At 31.6% G+C, this 20,509-nt stretch overlaps 7 protein-coding genes across 12 annotated transcripts; 2 read left to right on the top strand and 5 right to left on the bottom strand.

Annotated features, from left to right (window-relative positions):
• Positions 1-1,360: 1,360 nt before the first annotated feature.
• LOC122395993 (codanin-1) lies at positions 1,361-5,748 on the bottom strand. 5 transcript variants are annotated; one of them, XM_043394036.1, is made up of 11 exons: positions 5,446-5,737; positions 4,984-5,278; positions 4,633-4,909; positions 4,157-4,317; positions 3,360-3,956; positions 3,064-3,297; positions 2,621-2,983; positions 2,380-2,545; positions 2,143-2,300; positions 2,032-2,087; positions 1,809-1,943 (listed from the first exon to the last, which is right to left on the bottom strand). In XM_043394036.1, exons 2-11 carry the CDS (start codon positions 5,263-5,265, stop codon positions 1,934-1,936), a joined length of 2,304 nt encoding a protein of 767 aa, XP_043249971.1. In that variant the 5' UTR covers positions 5,266-5,278; positions 5,446-5,737; the 3' UTR covers positions 1,809-1,933. The 5 variants fall into 5 exon arrangements, with proteins under 5 accessions (XP_043249970.1, XP_043249969.1, XP_043249968.1 ...); XM_043394035.1 differs by having other exon boundaries at positions 1,361-1,943; positions 2,032-2,300; positions 5,717-5,748; XM_043394034.1 differs by having other exon boundaries at positions 1,361-1,943; positions 2,032-2,300; positions 5,491-5,737.
• Positions 5,749-5,891: 143 nt separating this feature from the next.
• Positions 5,892-8,666, bottom strand: LOC122395995 (cathepsin L). The gene is made up of 7 exons (XM_043394038.1): positions 8,505-8,666; positions 7,730-7,841; positions 7,223-7,375; positions 6,945-7,148; positions 6,603-6,808; positions 6,370-6,521; positions 5,892-6,263 (listed from the first exon to the last, which is right to left on the bottom strand). The coding sequence occupies exons 2-7, from the start codon at positions 7,823-7,825 to the stop codon at positions 6,043-6,045; spliced, it is 1,032 nt and encodes a 343-aa protein (XP_043249973.1). The 5' UTR covers positions 7,826-7,841; positions 8,505-8,666; the 3' UTR covers positions 5,892-6,042.
• Positions 8,667-10,168: 1,502 nt separating this feature from the next.
• LOC122395526 lies at positions 10,169-11,001 on the top strand. The gene is made up of 3 exons (XM_043393165.1): positions 10,169-10,419; positions 10,653-10,796; positions 10,871-11,001. Exons 1-3 carry the CDS (start codon positions 10,282-10,284, stop codon positions 10,937-10,939), a joined length of 351 nt encoding a protein of 116 aa, XP_043249100.1. The 5' UTR covers positions 10,169-10,281; the 3' UTR covers positions 10,940-11,001.
• A 96-nt stretch (positions 11,002-11,097) lies between these two features.
• Positions 11,098-12,113, bottom strand: LOC122395528 (trafficking protein particle complex subunit 5). The gene is made up of 3 exons (XM_043393167.1): positions 11,829-12,113; positions 11,451-11,760; positions 11,098-11,354 (listed from the first exon to the last, which is right to left on the bottom strand). Exons 1-3 carry the CDS (start codon positions 11,993-11,995, stop codon positions 11,256-11,258), a joined length of 576 nt encoding a protein of 191 aa, XP_043249102.1. The 5' UTR covers positions 11,996-12,113; the 3' UTR covers positions 11,098-11,255.
• LOC122395527 (WD repeat-containing protein 6) lies at positions 11,991-16,652 on the bottom strand. Its single transcript, XM_043393166.1, has 14 exons — positions 16,475-16,652; positions 16,207-16,384; positions 15,949-16,122; positions 15,743-15,890; positions 15,439-15,663; positions 14,958-15,369; positions 14,725-14,877; positions 14,228-14,637; positions 13,841-14,023; positions 13,252-13,763; positions 12,665-13,107; positions 12,383-12,548; positions 12,197-12,282; positions 11,991-12,116 (listed from the first exon to the last, which is right to left on the bottom strand). The coding sequence occupies exons 1-13, from the start codon at positions 16,539-16,541 to the stop codon at positions 12,225-12,227; spliced, it is 3,129 nt and encodes a 1,042-aa protein (XP_043249101.1). The 5' UTR covers positions 16,542-16,652; the 3' UTR covers positions 11,991-12,116; positions 12,197-12,224.
• Positions 16,653-16,789: 137 nt separating this feature from the next.
• On the top strand, positions 16,790-18,880 carry LOC122395960 (probable tRNA N6-adenosine threonylcarbamoyltransferase, mitochondrial). The gene is made up of 5 exons (XM_043393972.1): positions 16,790-17,413; positions 17,484-17,742; positions 17,816-17,944; positions 18,034-18,390; positions 18,459-18,880. Exons 1-5 carry the CDS (start codon positions 17,175-17,177, stop codon positions 18,765-18,767), a joined length of 1,293 nt encoding a protein of 430 aa, XP_043249907.1. The 5' UTR covers positions 16,790-17,174; the 3' UTR covers positions 18,768-18,880.
• Positions 18,835-20,459, bottom strand: LOC122395961 (GTP-binding protein 10 homolog). Of its 2 annotated transcripts, none has more exons than XM_043393974.1 (4): positions 20,253-20,459; positions 19,868-20,171; positions 19,561-19,737; positions 18,835-19,479 (listed from the first exon to the last, which is right to left on the bottom strand). In XM_043393974.1, the coding sequence occupies exons 1-4, from the start codon at positions 20,289-20,291 to the stop codon at positions 18,878-18,880; spliced, it is 1,122 nt and encodes a 373-aa protein (XP_043249909.1). In that variant the 5' UTR covers positions 20,292-20,459; the 3' UTR covers positions 18,835-18,877. The 2 variants fall into 2 exon arrangements, with proteins under 2 accessions (XP_043249909.1, XP_043249908.1); XM_043393973.1 differs by having other exon boundaries at positions 18,838-19,479; positions 19,561-19,779.
• Between the last annotated feature and the right edge of the window lie 50 nt (positions 20,460-20,509).

Consider the following 20,509-nt stretch of genomic DNA (forward strand, 5'->3'; position numbering starts at 1 on the left):
TCGTTCTAAAAAAATTATCTTTAGTTGCAGGGGGTAATTACAATCATTTTTGGTGAATAGACATACCCCCGAAATCCTACTCAGTTTCGAGAAAAAAATTCAATAAGTGGATAAATATTTCGACAAAATTAAAAAATTCCAAATCGTCTTAAAAAAATTATTTTTGCCTGCGGGTGTCAATTACGATCATTTTTGGTCAATAGACATACCCCCGAAATCCTACGCACTTTCGAGAAAAAAATTCTTTACCGAAAATGTCTGACCATACCATTGATTTGTTCCCCTGAATCATGAAAATCTTTAAAACATCATAACTCCTGAACGGATTGGCCGATTTCAATGTTTAAAAATGCAAACAACGCGTATTTTAATGGAGAATATGTAGAAATTCTAAAAATATTCGAAAAGTTGCTCCTTAATCCCGTAAAGTGAGAAAAACCCCAAAAAAATGTTTCAATCTTCAAACGTCCATAACTCCTACAATAGTGAATATTTTTCAATGAAATTTTTTTCTGAAGTAGAGCCCGTGGGTACCTACAAAAGAGTATTAGACAACTTTTCTGTAGGGCGTCAAACAAAATTATTAGAAATCAAAAACGAAATTTAAGGAAAATCGACAGGGGGTAGGTGCCTAAATTTTTCGGGGGAAAAAAAAAATTTCAAATCGTTTTGGAAAAATTATTATCGGTTGAGGGGATCGATTACAGTCATTTTTGGTCAATAGACATACCCCCGAAATCCAACGCGTTTTCGAGAAAAAAATTCGAGAAGATGTGACATTTTTCGACGAAATTTAAAAATTTCAAATCGTTCTAAAAAAATTATCTTTAGTTACAGGGGTCAGTTACAATCATTTTTGGTGAATAGACATACCTCCGAAATCCTATCCATTTTCGAGAAAAAAATTCGAGAAGGTGTGACATTTTTCGACGAAATTAAAAAATTCCAAATCGTTCTAAAAAAATTATCTTTAGTTACAGGGGTCAGTTACAATCATTTTTGATGAATAGACATACCCCCGAAATCCTACGCACTTTCGAGAAAAAAATTCTTTACCGAAAATATATGTGGCCGGAAACGTTACCCTGAAAATGCGTTTGTTTAAAACATCATAACTTCTGAACGGATTGGACGATTTTAATGCAAACCCCGTGTATTTTGGTGAAGAATATTTAGAAAATCTCAGAATGTTTTATAAGTTGTTGGTTAATCCCGTAAAGTGAGAAACACCCCATAAAAATGGCCCGATATTTCTTGCAGTGATAAATAGGTAAACCAATATAAACCTTACAAGCAGTTAAAAAACAAATCTTTGTTTATTATGTGTTTTGTACATAAAAAAAGGTTAAAATCTCGTTCGTAACTATAAAATATGTATTCGATGGAATAAAACGCAACAGTCAACTGTAAATATACAAGTAATGTTAAATCTAAAAAGTTAGTTGAACTTTAAATCTGTGCAGACTTATACATACAATAAATGAGCAAATATTTAACATTTTCTCGATACAATTCGTACACAATGCTACTAAAAAAACCCGTCAAATATTTGATGCTTAGAAATGTATAATTTGGCGTCTGTTAGACAATTTAAAATAAATTTAAATTTGTTATGTCAATTTACAACTACGTATTGTAATAACAATTTTCGAAGTTAGTGCATCGAATACACGCCTCCTTTGTCATTAAACTAATTAATTTACAGCAATTTACATGTCTAACATAAAAATTGTATAATTTATACAATATGCTAATCCTTGAGGAAGATACAGCTGTTGGATGGATGATCAGTCCACGGGACTATAATCGTTGGAAAATTCCATCTCGTGATACGTCTCCGCTATCCATCCAAGTAGATATTTCACTTTCTCTGTTGTTTCGTCCGATGCTCTAAAATCTCTTATAGCTTCCGTTAAACACCCTGATAGATGCTTCAATATCGACTATAAAAGTAAAAAAGATGTCGACAATAGTTCCATACAAAAATTTCTGTAGCTAATTTTAACGGGATGCACGAAAAGAAATATTTACCACGGGCCAATCTTGCCTAAGTAAAGCAACACATTGATCGCTAAGACTGTCGATATCTAAAATGTCCTTTGCAATTAATTTTTTAATAAATTTTCCAAGAAACGACCATACCTCCTCCTTATCTGGTTGAGCTAACAGCATGATATTTCTAGGACTGAATATTCTATGTACAGGAGAATCCAATTCCAAAACTTTCCAACGATCCATCGCCCATATCTTTATAAACTTTTCTTGAATGTTCGACGTGAGGAGATCGCTTCGATAAGCGACTGTAAACATAGAAAACTATTCGTGACGCATATAATTAACGATATAATGTTAAATTATTGTACATTAATAGAGCGTTACCTAGAAATAAAGCAAAATCCATACTAAGAGAATACAAAACTTTCTCGGGGCCTACCACAAGATCGGCTCTTTCGTTCAAAGTTTGATACAAATTATCCAATATGGTCGACACCGATGTTATCGTTAAAGAGGCTCCAGCATTGTCAAGTATATTCCACATGAATTCCTAATAAATAATTGCAATAAGATGTATTATTATTTTAATGTCTCCGAACGGTGCATGGAACAGATAGATATTTACTCTCAAATAGTCCGTAATGGTTGTTGGACTGATAGCATTCGGATTATGCTTCTTTTCTTGGACAGAATGCAATGGTACGTTATTCTTTAAAAATCTATTTAACTCGAGTTCCATGTCTTTTCTAAACAACGAGCCACCCATTATGTGGGACTGTATCCACTGATGTATTCGTTCTGTAGCCAATCTTGTTGCAATTTTAATACACATATCCTTCACGGATGCCAATGAATCTTCCGCCAAAAGAGATTCTATAGAATTAGCTACGCGTGTTTCGCAAATTGTCGGTATAAGCATTTCGCATTTGTCCTTCAATTCTTTAGACATATTTGTAGCAAAGGTATTCATATCACTTGCTAGAGATATCTGTAAAAATAATAATTAATTTCTGAAACCAATCTTTGCGCAACTTCAAAATCAACTTGTTTAAAATATATAGGTATTACCTCGAAATCTGTAATATCGTTAAGCAATGGTTCTTCTAATTTTTCCGATTGCCTTTCGCTTTGCTTCTTTTTCAAAACTTTTCGAAAATTATTCAAATTCGTTTCTCTAGAGGACATTAGCAATGTGTTACATATATGCTTAACACAAGTCGAGGCGACTCGTTCGGCCACAAAGTCAACAGTTTTTCGTGTAGATGCCGGTTGTCCGTGAAAAAATGCTTCCTCTAATTGCAACTGTTAAAACGTAAAAGATATAGTACTTTTCATGAAATATCTTTAATGATTAATAACTTTACCTCTAAATGCTTTACACCTGCGCTTCTGGCAGACTTATGAAGCTGACTAGAAACAGGTGTAATATGTTTATTCGAACAGTAGTGATTCACTTTCTCATTGGAATTTGTTACGGCAACGGTTACTTCGACCACAGGGCAGCATATACGCAACGTTCTTTCATTAATGATATCTAATTTGTCCAAATTATATTTGGTGGATGTAACCGGCACCACAGATTCTCCTAATAAAGCATTCTTTTGCACATAAAGTTTGTCAAGCTGTTGAAGACTTTGCAATTCTTTAACTTTATACGTCTTTTGCCAAGTGGGATACAAATCTTTTGGGAAATTTGGCAATTCAAATAACCAACCCAAAGTACGTTTCAAAAGAATTGCCGTTTGTCGAGAGATAGGACTGTCAGGCGCCGTAAAATCAGAATGATTTACGGCTTTATAAATATAATATAAAAGCTCCAAGATTTGCGTATAATGCGGTAACCGAAGAGATACAATATCCATCATAGCCAAATATTTTGCTGTCCAAGGTACAGTCAATGATAATTTTCCTAATGCTATTGCATTATGCAAGCAAAGATGTAAATTTATTACTGGTAAAACCTGAATAAAAAAACGTAACATTAGTTACCCTTATGTCAATAGCCGAATTCAATAACCGGGACACCCGGGTACCTCAAGCGTTCTATTTGGAATAAATCAGATAAGATGGAAAAGAGTACCCGTGTATCCAGTTATTGACACAAGGTTCAATGACACATCAAACTCCTTGCACCTAACTACATGCAAAGTGTATTGCTTACTTTACTTCTTACTTCCACTTGAGTTGTTATTAACTCTTTAAAATTATTTGAATCTGACCTATATGGCAAAGATACAACAAGACCTAATACTTTTGCAAGAAGGCGCAAACTAAATAAACAGGTAGTAAAATTTTGTTGTGTTTGCTCATCAGCTGTTGCTTCTGAAACAAATAAATCATATTAATCTATCAGCAACGTATACAGTAGTGGCCACATAAGTAACCGCGCTCGGTACCAGCCGCGATCATTTATATGGGCATGGTTACTTATAGCTGGCACCCGAAACCATGTATACAATATATCGATAACGATTGGCGTCAAGTTACGCTCGACACGCTCGATGTTCGAAGCCGCTTGGCTTTTAAGAATTTGTGGGGATAAGCGCGGACACTTACGCGGGCAAAAAATGCGGTCACTTATGTAGGCATTACTGTACATATACAACTGATACTTTATATTACAAAGTACATTAGTACCTGAATCTTCTATTTCACTGCCATTAAATTGAGTATCGTTCAATTCCATTATTTCATGAACCAAACAATTTTCTAAATGTACGTAAAAAATTGGATTAAAAGCAAACAGTATAAAATCTTTAAAAAATTCTTGCACTCCTGGAAAAGATGGTCCCATAATTTGATTTTTGGACGGCTGTGGAGTTACCAATCGCTTCTGAAGCTGATTTAACTTTTTTGGATTTATATGTTTCAAAGCTTTTAAGAAACTTATACTTTCGTCATCTTCCACTTCTACCTAAAAATAATAAGAAAATAAATTAAAAAGTAATAAATAATTTCTAGATAAACAACATAAATATCAAGACCAACCTGTTGTCTATTTTGTATGCAGGAAATTAAAAGTTGAGACTTAAATAATCTTGCAAAATGATAGTAATTTACAGCATCGTTATGCAATGTCAACATACTTTGTATCTTACTTCCCAAAGCTATCTGAAATATCCATCCTGGCCTCGTATGGTTCTCTTCCCATATTCGAAATATTTCATAAAACGAATCTCTTTGATTTTTGAAAGTTCGAAAAGCAACTGCGGATGGAAAATTTTCACGATTGTCGGTGTCTATTTGAAAACACACATTTAATTCCCCCATTGTTCGTAATTAGCTGTAAGAAAATAAATAGGTATATTTTTTAAAAAAATGAAATTCAACGTGACAGAAAGTCAACATATTTTATTCAAACATATTATAAATCACTATTTTGTGCAACCATACGAACAAATGCACGAGAAAAGAAATTCGATTAAACATTATTTAACACAATATACAAACATCAAGTTTCCAAGATATTCACGTTCATAACATTTTAAAACATACTCATTTACTCAAATTGTCGAATGCATGACGTTGTCGTAGCAAAATTCAAAACTTTCTTATTAGGTTATGTTTACAATTATTCTTGGAATTAGTCGTTAATGAAATAAATCTTGAACGATATCGATATACGCAATCACAATATTTTGACCGGAAATAATTGTTAAATATTATAAGATTATATTTTTCAATATACATATATTAATGCCATAATGTTCCATATTCTAACCGTTTATGTCTCTTATAAGACACCAACCCAACACCCATCCATTTTATGGTTGGAAATTTGATACATTCATCAAACGGTCAATAACGAATGCATCCAAAATTTATTTTCCCCGAAAGAAACAAAGAAGGCGTATTGTTAATAAAACTAGTTTATATATTTACAAAATATATATTTCTTTTTGTCATTGTACAAGGAAAATCTTAATTAGATTATATTCAAATATTTATTATCACCATTAAATGAAACTTATTATTACATATAATTATACTTGTTCATTTTCATTCTTCGGATTTCTAGTTTATCATTGACATCTAGAAAGTTTTAAATTACATTTCATTTCCGACAAGAGGATAACTGGCATCGCTAGCGATACCACAATGGTTTTCTTTATTCCTAGCAATCTTGATATATCCTTTATCACCCCATTGTTCTCCCCAACTGTTTTTCACCAACCAGTAGTCTTGACCGTCTTCGTCAGTTCCGTATCCCACCACTAGGACACCATGATCCAAGTTATCCGGGGAACATTGGGGTTCATAATAAACGCCTATAAATTTGTACATTTATACATAATTTTCACTGTACTTTAAAATATGCGTCATCGTCCTACACATTTTCATAATTATGATGTTTCTAGTAATAAATAAGCAAACCTTCGGAATAAAACTGGAAAGAAGAATGTGAAGCATCCATAGCAACAGAAACTGGTCCTACAGTAGCAACTGCTGCTTTGAGTTTGTGTTCATTTCCTTGAGGAATGTCTACAAAACCAACATCAGAGGCACCATTGTCCATTGGGTTATATCTATAATTTAAGAAATAATAAAATACAGCATCACACAAGTACTTACTAGATGTGCAAACTTATAGTTTGGGATAAAGTTACCTGCATGTATCATCTTCACCTTCATATGGATAAGTTATTTCTGTATCAACACCCTTATTGGCTTTAATATATTGGAAAGCTTGATCCATCATTCCTCCTTGGCATCCATTATTACCATATTTAACAGAACAATCGATTAAGTTTTGTTCGCTCAAAGAAATTAGGACTCCCGTTTGTCGGAAATGTTGTCCTTCTAAAGCTCCAGTCTATAATTGAAATTTATTCTTTAGGAAAGAGAATATTAAAGTAAAAACGCAATAAGTGTTTCCATAATCAAAGCTTGTACATTTAAAAGTAATTCAAACTAATGATGATCCAGCTATTAGCAGTAATAGAACTTACAGAAGAAAATGCCCAACAAGAACCACAGTGACCCTGATCTTTAACAGGTGTAACAGCACCATTTTCTCTCCAATCTATAGACTCTGGTAACACCACATTTGCTGGTTCTATAAATGTAGCACCTACAGGTGGCCTTTCAGATCTCAATCGAGTATTTATGGATTTGTTGTAACCATTTAATACGTTCACAATTTCATGATGAAGCTAAAGATAAAATAATAAAAGACAATAAATAAAAAATATAACATAATTAAAGACATTTTGAAAGTAAAACTTACCATGTCTCCGTATTTGTTCATCTTTAGTTTGAAGGAAACTTTCTTCATTTCAAAATTCCCATTGTGCTTAGCAATTTTGTGTTTGTTATCCAAGAATATCTTCATTCTGAACTTTTCTTCTATATCAGATTTGTACTCTTTGTTATGTTCCATCTAATAATTATTAACAAGATGAAGTAGTTCTTTTTATAAAAAAAATACAGAGATAAGAAATTTTATAAATAATTCCTTAATTCAAAATTATATTACTGTTTTTGTAAATACAATTTAAATCAATGTTTCAGAACATTAAGATATTATATATAAAATAAGAATGACTTTCATTATCAGTACATAAATGTACACAATAATAAAGGTCAAACTTAATCTAGAACTGATATAGTTGACATACATAAAGACTTCTAATACTTTATGTAGGATAACTGTGACACAGAATAAATATTAACATTATAAATCATATTATCGATGTTTATTACATAAAGATAATGATGCAAACAATTTATATACCTTAAAGGTTGTCCATTCTTCTTTGAACAATTCGTAGAAAGAAACTGCTTGTGTGGTGGCAAATGTTGCCATAATTAAAAGTAATAATATCTTCATGATTTCTATATTATATCTGGAAGCATATACAAAAACAAATTTTCTTTAATAAACCTACTTTTTAACATTCGCTTTTTTTTTTTTTTTGACAATTTTGAAGGAGTTTATTGTTAAAATTACACTTTTTAAATTGTACAATTAAAAATAACGGAAAGCAACAGTCGCAACAATTTTATTTTGTGATATTGAGATTGTTGTTCGCCTTGATATGTCGCGTAAATCACGAGAACAATGTGGTTGTAACACATCTAGTTCGTCTTTGTTTTAAACTTCGCATCGCGGTTAATATTTCCGTTATTAGATATTCCTAAATAAAGGAACATATGGGTCTGTTTATTGTGAAACACAAAGAACCGTTTTCTTTGTTTCCAATTAGCTTCAAACAAAGCACAATTACTACATTATGATTAACGAAAGTAATTTGATCTCTCCGCATAAAAGCAATCGTTGCAATGGTATGATATCTTATATTTCAACAAAATATACGGATTAGTCAAAAAGAAAAACAACAGAAAGATTCATTTTCCGTGTTTTATACTTAGATGCGTAGATAAAAGAACAAAAGAAATAATAATTATAAAATTACGTCACGTAGAAAAAGATAATAATCACAAAACCTGCTTGATTTTCCTCGATACAATTGTCATTGGTAACAAAACAGTATTTTTGGCCTACTTACTTAATTTAATTGACTGAAATTTTTCAAAAACAACGTCCAACGTTCAACGTCCACAACGTACTTTGTATCACTTTTGACTGAAGAAACCGTTTTCTCTTCCCTATATTCAATCATCTCTCTACCCAATGCTATATTATACCCTCTCCTCTTCTGCGTGATTCATCGTTGTTTGTTTCTGTGTATGGCAGCGTCTCCCAACTTCTGTGCATGCCACTACAATGACTTTTCTTTCTATATCTTTTATTTAAAATTACAGACAACCTTATTAGATCAATCAGCAATTCCGATTTACATTAAATATACCACCATAAAAATAAGTATGTTGATAAACTTATCAACACACATTAATATACCAATAAAGTATAGATAACAAAGAAACGTGTGTACCTATCACGAAACGATTCTTAAACAAATATAAATAGTGTCTATATAGCTACACACAATAAACAAATGTGATTTCTATGATATTTATTCATTCTATCTTTGCTTATCAATTTAATAGGTAATTACTTAATAATATTTTGTAAATTAAAGGACTTCGTTTTTCTTTTTATTTGTTAACATTCAATCTACGGCAGTACTTTTGCATATCGTTATGCTTTTATTATGTTACATAAAAGTTTTGTTAAATGTTATTCACATTTTTATTACGAACTTCTTTTATTCGATCCTCTTTTCTTTTGAAATCTAAAACAACAACGCAGTTTACAAATATCTGTAATAATTTATAACCTAATTTCATATATTTACTGTTGCAATCAATTATGAAACAATATATTCGTTCATAAGTTTTGGAAAATTGGGAAACACTGGAAGAATAATTTATCTACTCATACAATTTAAAAGAAACTTTATCTACACATGACTGTTCCAACATTTACCCCTAGTATGTATGCATATATTTAGATATGTATGTACGTACACTGCGGAGCATTAATTAGTTTTTGTTTCGAGGGAAAGTCACTAACATTCGACACAATTCCAAGCATTCTATTTCAGGAAAAGAGAAATACTGGATCTCTAAATGAAGCCGATGCTAGGGACTTTCCGTAAAACGAAGATGAATTAATGTCTTCGATCGTACATTTTTTGTGTACGTACATTCGATTTGCATACAATCGGCCATCCGTAACGAATAATCATCACATGCCATTGCAGTTGTCATGTGATTCTGATAACTATTTTGCAACCCACATATCAAATGTATCAGTATACAGTAAACAATGAAATTTTATAGCGGATAATGTTTCTACATTCTTATAATGGTTCGTTTTCATCCTATTAAATATTTAAAACATTGGTTTTAAGGGTTTATATTTACGACTTGAATCTTTCAGAAAAACTGGCGGTTGAACAAATTTAAAAGAAATTATTTTTATTTGAGGAAAGGGATATCACAAATTTTCATAAATGCGTGTAAACCAAGAATTACTTATATCCTTCGTTATTTTTGCTGGCATGAAAAAATGTGTCAGGAGCAAACGTGTTTGGTTCGAAGCTAAAAATATTATGATTTATATTATTTTTTTTTGCACGTTTGCGATTTGACAATTTGAAAATGTTTTGGTCATCAAAATATTTTAATTCTAATATTGTTTTCATATTTCGTCGAGTTTTTCTAAATCATTGAAAATCGTTGGCAAAATCCTTCGTTAAAAACAAACACTTAGCTATACCTATATGATGTGTTCACTGTACACAGTGTATACTTCTGCGCGGTACCATAGTACATACGACTACGTAATTCTGTACATCGTGTGGATTTTTCAATTAAAAAATGGCTTCGCCTAAAATAAATTTATACGATCTTTCGAAAAAAGATCGGGAAACATTAGAATGGAAATTCGCAAGAAGAAAGACATTGCGTGAACAATATTTGAGACAAATACTCCATCCAACGAAACAGCAAATAGTCGTACGTACCAATGGACATTTAACCTTATTTACGTGAGTTCAAATGTTACCGAAAATATAATTTATATAATCATATTAAAAGTTATCGACATTCACGCTTAATCGAGGAACTTGCATTTGTTTAACTTTTATTAATTTCGAAATATTTTAATAACTGCATAAGATATGAATATTATGTAAGTTATACCTTATGTAAAACTGTATATTTTGTAACATATATATATATATATATAGTCCGACGATGCAGTGAAAAGATATGCTACAATGAGATTGACGCAGGAATTTCAAGTAATGTTAACTGGGAAAAGTTTTATATTGTATTTTGGGTCATTGGTTGGACTGATGATAGGAGTTTCACAGTATATAATCAATATTAAGGTGAATTGTCAGTTTTAATAATGTTTTCAAAACAAATACATAGAATAAGGGAGTAATAAAATTTTTTGTGCCAGGATACTGAAGAACGAGAGAAACGAATGGGACTAGTGAGTTATGCTGATAGGCCAGTAAAAATACTATAAACTAGAGCTTATATATTAAAATTTTAGTCTATATTATAAAATAAACACAGACTATAATAACACGCATTAAAATATATCACCATTATTTTCCTTTATTTGATTAATTCCAACAAAGTAATTGAAATTTCAAATTCATCATTGTTAAAATAAATTTCTTTTTAACTTGGAAGAAATATATTATTACGTTAATTTGCTTTAAAGAATGAGTTCAAATTAGTAATACTAACAGAATAGTTTCAAATTTTATTTGTAAGATTTCTATACTTTTATACTTGTGTATTTCATTACAATATTTTTATTTTCTTCTTATCTTTGACTACCGGTCTTCGAGTTGTTTATCACGGGCAACAACTGCATCGTCAAATTTAACCATGTATGTTGTTCCTTTATGCCAATGTGCAGTCACCTTTGCTGGCTAGGAATAAAAATTAAAATTTTTTCAAATTAGATTTATATTTTATATTATATTTCATCAAGCAAGCTATAGAAATTAATAAGAATTCGTACTTACAAAACCACAGTCGCAAAGAATAGCTTCTACTACTCCAGCGATAAAAGAAGCACAGTTTAAACTTCCTTTATCTTTTGGTACAGATATAAATTTATTCACTAAAGCTTCTTTTTCTATGATATAGTAAGTACGCTCGTCGTCATTTGCATGTTCCAACTTGTCAGCCTCGCGGCCGAATAACGATTTCCATACTGTACTTTTAATGAACAATAAAATGTTCAATAATTTTATTTCACGTTTACCACCCCTCTCTCGAACAACAAGAAGATCTGTTATTCTGTGGCCCACTTCTGCGCCTATTTCTGCCAACCTAACCAATAAATATGAAAATGCTCGCTTTACGAAACAACGTTTCAATGATCTTCGTCGATTACGTACTTGTTTTGCAATTCTGGTACGGTGTAAACTCGATTTTGACAGTACTGTACGAGCTCCGAAAACAAAAGCGCGAAACAACTTAGACTAACCTCTCCTTTCCCCTTGCTTAACGATTTATCAAGAATGCTTGTTCGCATTCGAACCGCAGATATTGTAATAGTTGTCATTTCTACAAATGAACCGACGAGAAAAATAATTCTTTCTTTTTCTCGTCAAATTTAACTAACGAAACGTAATAACTGAATCAATAGTGACATCGGTTTTAACGTTCTCTCGTAGATTCGCCATCTGATGGTTGAACGAAAAATTACGCAACTTGTATGGAGATACATTGCTTTATTTAAAAAATTTTTAGAAAACAGAGTTACCTGTTATTATATTTTTGTACTCAATTTATTATTGACAAAGCAATACTTCAAAACCTTTACCATAGACACATACAACCGATCCGCTCCTATAATAGTACAATTTTAATATTAGTGGTATTTCAAATCCAAGTTTATTTCTAATCTTTTAATTCAAAGTATTAAATACTATATAAACAATCAACATACTTTGGAGTAGGCCACAAAGTTAATCCACTTACATCCGTCACAAATGTAGAAATTTGTTTTAAAACTTTCACAGATAAAGTGTCATTGGTGAAATGGTAACTATACATAATGACTTGTTGATCCAATCCAACACTAAAAATTTTATTGTTGTCGTGAAACTTTATTCCTAAAAGATATTGTTTCAAACTAAATAAATTCTTTTCGCAAAAAACATCTTTATATTCTTATTTTAGTGGCAGAATTTTGCGAGAATGTAAACGTTTCTAAGCAACGCAGATGTACCTGTAATTTGAGCATAGTGTTCCGTCGCGGTATTCCACTTTGATAACAATAAAATCTGTAATTCTTTCTCATCCCCAGATAAACAAATTTTAAAACGAATAAGATTAAATACATTGTCATCGCCGCCAGTTGCCAACAAATATTCATCTTTTTTAATCATTTTTATATCGTACGCATTAATTCCGGACTGATGGAAATTAAATTTCGCGATAAACACGTCGATACGGTCTTGAAATTGTTGATCTTCTTTCTGCGCTGGTTTTAATATTTCCGACACGGTATCGGTGAAATCAATAAAACGACCAATTCCATCGGTTGACATTGTTAATGCAACTATTTTCTCTGCACATGTTAAAATCCTTATTTTTGTTATGCAACGAGCAACACATTTCGCATGTACTTTCAACGAAATCTGTCTTGTATCGACATCGTACAAAAATATTCTGTAAACGATATTTCAATGAAAATTTGAATTTGCAACATTAACAAAAAAGTGGTCTGAACTTTCCGTTCGAACCATTTGGAATCTTTATTGTGAAACGTAATATTTGTCGGTGTAACGATTATTAAAAGTAAAAGAAATTCACCTTACAAATCCATCTGCACAAGCAACAAAGAGCAATATGTAACGCTCATTTTTTGTATTCCTATAGATGGCAATGTCCATGTATCGGGTCGAAGGTTCTATTACATGCGACCTATTATTTTTTTGCCATTGCTTCTTGCGAATTCGATCAAATCCACGCAACATATGAGACGTAATATCGTAACAGGATATATCTGTACTTTGTAAAATGTTTACACTATCGCTTATATTAATCTCCCATACTTTAATTTGCGATCTTCCGCCCCCCGAAAAAACCAGATGTTTCTTGCATGAGAAATTAGATTGGAAATTCAAGGTAGCTATTGATCTTATGCTGGAAATATGACCATCGAAAATACCTAATGTCCGAAAACTGAAATCATTTTCTATCAGTTCACTTGAAACGCTCGTAATACGGAGAGTTCCATCCTCTCCTCCAGATAGAAAAATATTATTCTGATTAATTATTGATATAGGATTAATGCAGTACACTTCTTTTGTGTGAAAACCATTCTGAAAATTTAAAAGTTAGAATACTCATTGTTGTAAGCTTTATCGATTAACATGATGACTGCAAATATATTACTTACTAATAGAACCGGCGGTTTTGTAAAATGTAACGAAACATCAAATACGTATATTTGTTTATTACGAATATAGAGGAATGTAATTAAATTATCTATCAACGTACAATCCCATGATCTATGCCCTCCGCCGCAAGGAACTCTTGTTATAATTCTATGATGGGACATGCTGTATACTATAAATTCTGCCTAGAAATAATAGTAAGAAAAAATAAATAAAATATTCAAGGCTTTTGCAGCTCGGGTTCTGACAGTCGGCACCGATTGAGGAAACGTCGGAATACTTCCCATAAAGGACACCCTTTCACCCAAAAGCCTCGACCAATATCAATTGTAAGAAAAATATATATAAATGTATATGTATCAAATTAATTTTGACCAATATTTGTATACCTCTCTAAAGCCGAGTATAAGGATATCGTGAGGAGTTTTCAAACTATTACTAATCCAATCCATTGGCATTTTTTCTTTATGTAAAGTATACAACACTTTTGTATTTTTGTGTATTTTTAATTCATAAAATCTTAACATTCCATCACGGCCGGCTGATATTAATTTGGAACCTAAGACTATAAAATTCTGAATACCAATGTTTCCATGAACTTTGGTAAAAGTTTGCATAGGTTTATTGTATTTTTCAACTACATTTGTCCGATCGTTTAAGATAGATTCTTGGAACTCGAATACATGCATATTTCCTGTTCTATCGCCGCATACTAATAAACCCTCGTAAACTACAGCTGCTGTTAACCAACGTTCCCGACTCGATGGTAATAGACATATGGATTGCATAATTATTGATCCTGCGTGAAACAAAAAGCAAAAAAGATAAAAAAACGGCAACTAAAAATTTTACTATATAGCAGATCTACATTAATTTGTGTACATACCTTCCGTATCAAAACTAAATATCTTTAAAATTCCATTTGATCCACAGACTGCCACTTTATTATCTTGTAACCACTGAACAGAAAATATTCGTGATTCCATTATCTTTTCTTCAAGAATCTGTTGTAACTTTCTATTGCTTGCAGTATCAGTCTCTAAAGATATATCATACAAGTTACTAAATAAGCTATATACTTTCCATAAAATTCAAATTTGCGTATGTATTCTTTTTTACCTTTATATATTGTTACATATCCATCTATTGATCCAAAACAAACATAATAACGGCACAAAGAAACTTCCATAATACAATATGTACTGTATCTTTCTAAATACATTGACTGTATTGGATTATTGTGCAATTTGTCAACGATACAAAGATTTCCATTTTCATTGAAAATCAAAAAGTTATTATTTAAATATGCAACGTATTTTGGTAAATTGCATGTATGATTTGTAGGTAACAGCATTGGACTCTGAGTATAATCATTAACAAGAGGCCATACATAAACTGCACCATCAGCTCCTCCAGTAAAAACATTTTTACTATCATTTGATACATCTATACTCCATAATGCTGCTCCATGATGAGCAGAAATTTTGCTGAGTAATTTACCATCCAAAGACCAGGTACACATAAGAGAATCCTTAAATTATAAATGTAAAAACTAAACCGGATAGTTGATTACATTACATATACATATAACATCATTTACCTCTCCTATTGTAATTAAAGTATCATTTCTGATTATAGATCTCCAAACTCTAGCAGTATGACCAAACATTGTTCTTATTAATTTTATTTCCACTTTTCTCCAGTTTATATCATCTCCTTCTTCATGGTCATTACACTTTAGTGTCCATAATCTTACTGTTCTATCATCAGATGTAGAACAAATTAGTTTTGTATGTAGATCGAATATAACTGAAAAAATTACACCCTGGAAGAAATTCCATACATGTAAACTCTTTAACCAAAATACAATCAGTCGTATTACTTTTAAATAATAAACTACTAACATTATGTCCATGCAAACGATGTAAAACGGATATATTTTGGAGATAAGAAGAAGTATGATTTACTTCCCATATTAAAATTTCCTGAAAAACTGTTCCACTAAAAATGATCAGGTCTTCGTTACTTTTTACTAAAATTGATCCGGCATACCTATGGTATGGTTAAGTTTACAGAATAAAATTGTATAAATATATTTGAATAAGGATACAGAATACATTTTTCTTCGCACCACACGTTTTGGCAGTGGTCATTAAATGTATCTAACAAACATACATTATTATGAGCTAACAATACAGCTAAATAATCACATCCTCCAAGTGTAAACCATTTTGTACTAATTATCCAATCATTAAGACATTTTTTGCTGTAACTTTCTTTGATTCTAAAACAAATATTTAATTTAAATGTAGAGTTAAATGAAACGTACGATAAAACACTAATACAATACGATATTTGATAAACTAACATCAATGTTCCCTGTTTTTTATAAATATTATAGGCGCAAAGAAAATTAGCACCGAATATAGCCAACTTATTATTAGGACCTTCGACAATTCCATGGATATTATACGGATAAAGACAATTTATTTTTCCTTCCAAGTTGTACGTGTCGGCATCAAAAATATGCAACGTGCATCCTATGCCTGCATAAATAATACATTAAGAAATAAAAAATTGAAAAAAAGAACGATTTTGCCATACGTACTACTTCGTTACGTATACATCAAACTAACCGACGAAAATTAAGTTGTTTACACAACGAATAACAAGTACGTCTGTGCACAGCAATTTCGATATCATTGTAATAATTTGTTTAAAAATGTGTGTCAGAGTCGTTTATAGAATTTATTAGAATTATGCATGTTACGATCATATGGAAATTATTACGCGAGGAATGGATGGGCATCGACATTGAATGATATATTCACTAGCGTCGAGATTTTCGAAAGCCTATCCGAGCCCGCCCGACTTTTGTCGACTTAACCCGAGCGCATGAATTCCCGCGCGCCTCCGACCAACTTGGTTCAGTTGTGTGTCGAGAAGGAGAAGGAGTAGTTGTTTCTTGCTCGAGTCCCCGAAGCGACGAAGTGTTTCGAACTCGTGTATATACAGCTTTTGCATTAGTACCATGTATGTTGTCTCCATAGCGTACTCTGCTAGGGGTATACCAAATTCGTCGTAATTGTCTTTGATTCCTGCACACTACGCACGTTTAGCATGCACGAAGGAAGGGCGGTAAACAGTTTCCTATGAACACCGATCTATGGTTAGGTTCAGTGATGTTGATTAGGATATGAATCTTAGAGAAACTGAATATTGCAGTGTATTGTCGCAGTTAATGATTATTATAGCTATTAATGTAATTGTAATGTAATAAAATTCGTAATTAAAATACAAATAAAATGATATATTAAGATTTAATTTGAAGGAAACATGGTTTGGAATATTCGATTGTCATTTCACAAATTCCTACGCAAGCATTCTTTAAATCGTAGCGTGTTATTGTATTCGCAAAAAGACGATTTAAATGTATTGAGGAATTTTTTACACGATAAACCAGCTATAATTTTAGGAATAGAATCTAGTTGCGATGATACAGGTTGTGGAATTGTTGATAGCACAGGAATTGTATTAGGCGAAGCTATTATTACTCAACATCTTACCCATTTAAAGTAATTCAAATTATTTCTTGTATTATTTTATATGTTCAGAAATGATGTTATATCATCCTATGTCTTTTAGTTTCGGAGGAATAATTCCTTCGTTCGCACGAGACATGCACGCGAATAACATTACTAAAGTTTGCGAAAACGCATTAAGATTCGCAAATATAAAATTAAAAGATATTACCGCAGTGGCTACGACTGTAAAGCCAGGTCTTCCTTTGTCTCTCGACGTTGGAACAAAGTTTGGAAAATATTTAGCAAAAATTGGAAATAAGCCTTTCATACCTATACATCATATGGAAGCTCATGCTTTAACAGCACGCATCAAAGAAAAAGTTTGTCAAGCAATATCTACTGTTTAGTATGGGATTATTAAGAAAATATAATGTATAACTTTTTTGCATATAGGTAGAGTTTCCTTATCTTGTTTTATTAGTTTCTGGAGGTCATTGTTTACTTGCAATTGTTGAAAATGTAGATAAATTTTATTTACTTGGTACTAATATAGATAATGCGCCTGGAGAGATTTTTGATAAGGTAAAAATAACATCCTATCTTTAATATCAAAATATATCGTTACAGCATAAATATATAAATAATACTAAATAACAGACATGCGTTTATAGGTTGCACGAAGACTGAAATTAAGAAATATTCCAGAATTTAGCACTTTAAATGGAGGATTAGCAATAGAAATTGCAGCACGTAAAGCATTGGATATTAATCAATTTTCATTTTACCCTGTAATGACACACAATTATGATTGTAATTTTAGTTTTGCTGGGTTGAGTTCTGCTTGTGTAGAGCATATTAAACGCGAGGAAATGAAGCATAATGTAACTGCTGATAGGGTAATTCCTAGTGTATATAATTTATGTGCAGCATTTCAATTGGCTAGCATAATACATATTTGTCAGAGAACTCAACGTGCAATGGAATTTATTGAAAAGAAAAAATTATTTCCTACAGACAAGCAGACACTGGTATGTTTAAAGACACTAAAAAAATGATTAAGGTTTACATTTTGTCCAAATGCTTTTTTATTACGTAGGTTGTATCTGGAGGAGTTGCTTGCAATGATTTTTTAGCCAAAGCATTAAGTATTCTATGTAGAGAATTGGGTTATAATTTTGTAAGAACACCACCAAAATTGTGTACAGATAATGGAATAATGATTGCTTGGAATGGAGTGGAAAGATGGGTTTCAAATACCGGTGTTGTTAGAGATCAAAATGAAATTGAAAAAGTGTGCGTAGACGGAAATGCTCCATTGGGAGAAGATTGGACAGAAAAGGTAAAAAACGAAAATCTAAAATGTAAATGGGTAAAAATAACCAAAGAACTTCTTTTAAGGACTTAGGAGTTTATTAAACTACATTATATAATTATTAATAATGTACAAAATTACAACTTAAATTACACGTTTTCAAAATGTAGACAGAATATAACAAAATTATTTTTCAAAAAATTTTATACAAGCGTAGGTGTATATCGTGCTGATTCTTTTTTCAACTTTTGATATAAATGATTTTCGTAATTGGAATTTTCAAAGAGTTTTTTTTCTTCATATTTGTCGATAATATTTCGTATTTTCTCTTTAATTTCTTGTATTTCGGTCTTATTCTTTGAAATCAAAGATGTCGTTAGAATGTCGTCGAATTGTACGACTTTTTTTGGCTGCATACCTTCATCAAACTCTGAAACTATTTCTGACAAATTGCTTAATTTTTCTTTAATTTCGTCGTAGATTTTATTTGCGCCGTTTGTGTCCATTTTATTTAATATAATCATCGAAGGTCTTTCCAGTAAATCAGGTTTATAAAGTTCAATCTCTTTGTTCAATAGAAGTATAGTCTCTAAACAAGATCTATGCTTATACTGATAACTAATTTGGAATCCCTGGATGTCTACAATAAATAATAATAATTTTGTTCTTTCTATATGCTTTAAAAAACGATGACCCATTCCTCTATTAGCATGTGCACCTTCGATCAAACCTGGCAAATCTGCAATGGAAATTTGCCTGCAATCTTGATACAATATAGTACCTATTTGTGGTTTTATAGTTGTGACTGAAAATAAACGTAAAACGAATCGAAACGTTAATATGTACACGTTTACTACAAAGTGTTAATATAGTTTAATAAACTTACATGGATAATCAGCAATTTTTGGTTTTGCCTTTGAAACAGCATTTAAAAGTGTACTCTTGCCTGCATTAGGAAAGCCAACTAGACCAATGTCGGCGATTAATTTAAGATCGAGAATTATAGATCGATTTTCACCCTTAAGTCCACAGAATCCAGTATCTTCACATCCCCCTATACCACCTTTGGCAACGATCACCTTTGCACCTTCTGAATTTAGTTCACCTGTATTTTCATAAATATATGCATAGAAAAGCATATAATAATCAACTATTATACGTGAAATTAAATATAAATCTATTATATATATTACCAAGCTTAATATTGTTTGTGTCATAAACAGTAATACCAACTGGAACATTTATATTTAAATCTGCCCCAGGTACACCAATAATGCCCATAGAAGTACTTGCACCTCCTGGTTCTGCTTTTATTTTTTTATCCTTCAATCTAGATTTGACAACCTCTAAAGTTAGTCCTTCTTTCGAAATAACACATACGTCTCCACCTTTTCCACCTATACCACCATAACGAGGAAGTCCGGAACCCCCAAAACCCCCCTTTACATGAATATATAAACTGTCTACTAATCCACGAGTCTTAAATTTCCTCGGTAGCTGTAAAATCAATTAAAGTTAATTTTTTTTTTATCAAACTATCGAGTTGGAACGTAGGTTCTTGCATATTGATATATTTACTTTTTTAATATAACCTAAAACGCATGTCCGTACCACCATTCTTATTACATAAAAGTCTATTTTCTCAAAACCTATTCAAAAATGTATTTTTATATGCTATTAATATATGCCACGGACGTTTTTATGTTTGTAACATAATACGATACGTAGCATAACTTCTCACGCGAATACAAAACAGAGGTTTCAGAAAGCAAGCTATATAAATACTTAAACTTCTAATCAGATGGCGCTCGTCAGTTTATCTGGTCAATTCAAGC

The sequence above is a fragment of the Colletes gigas genome, unplaced genomic scaffold (assembly GCF_013123115.1).
Source record: "Colletes gigas isolate AHSC1104 unplaced genomic scaffold, ASM1312311v1 Colletes_gigas_Sc00006, whole genome shotgun sequence".
Classification (NCBI taxonomy): domain Eukaryota; kingdom Metazoa; phylum Arthropoda; class Insecta; order Hymenoptera; family Colletidae; genus Colletes; species Colletes gigas.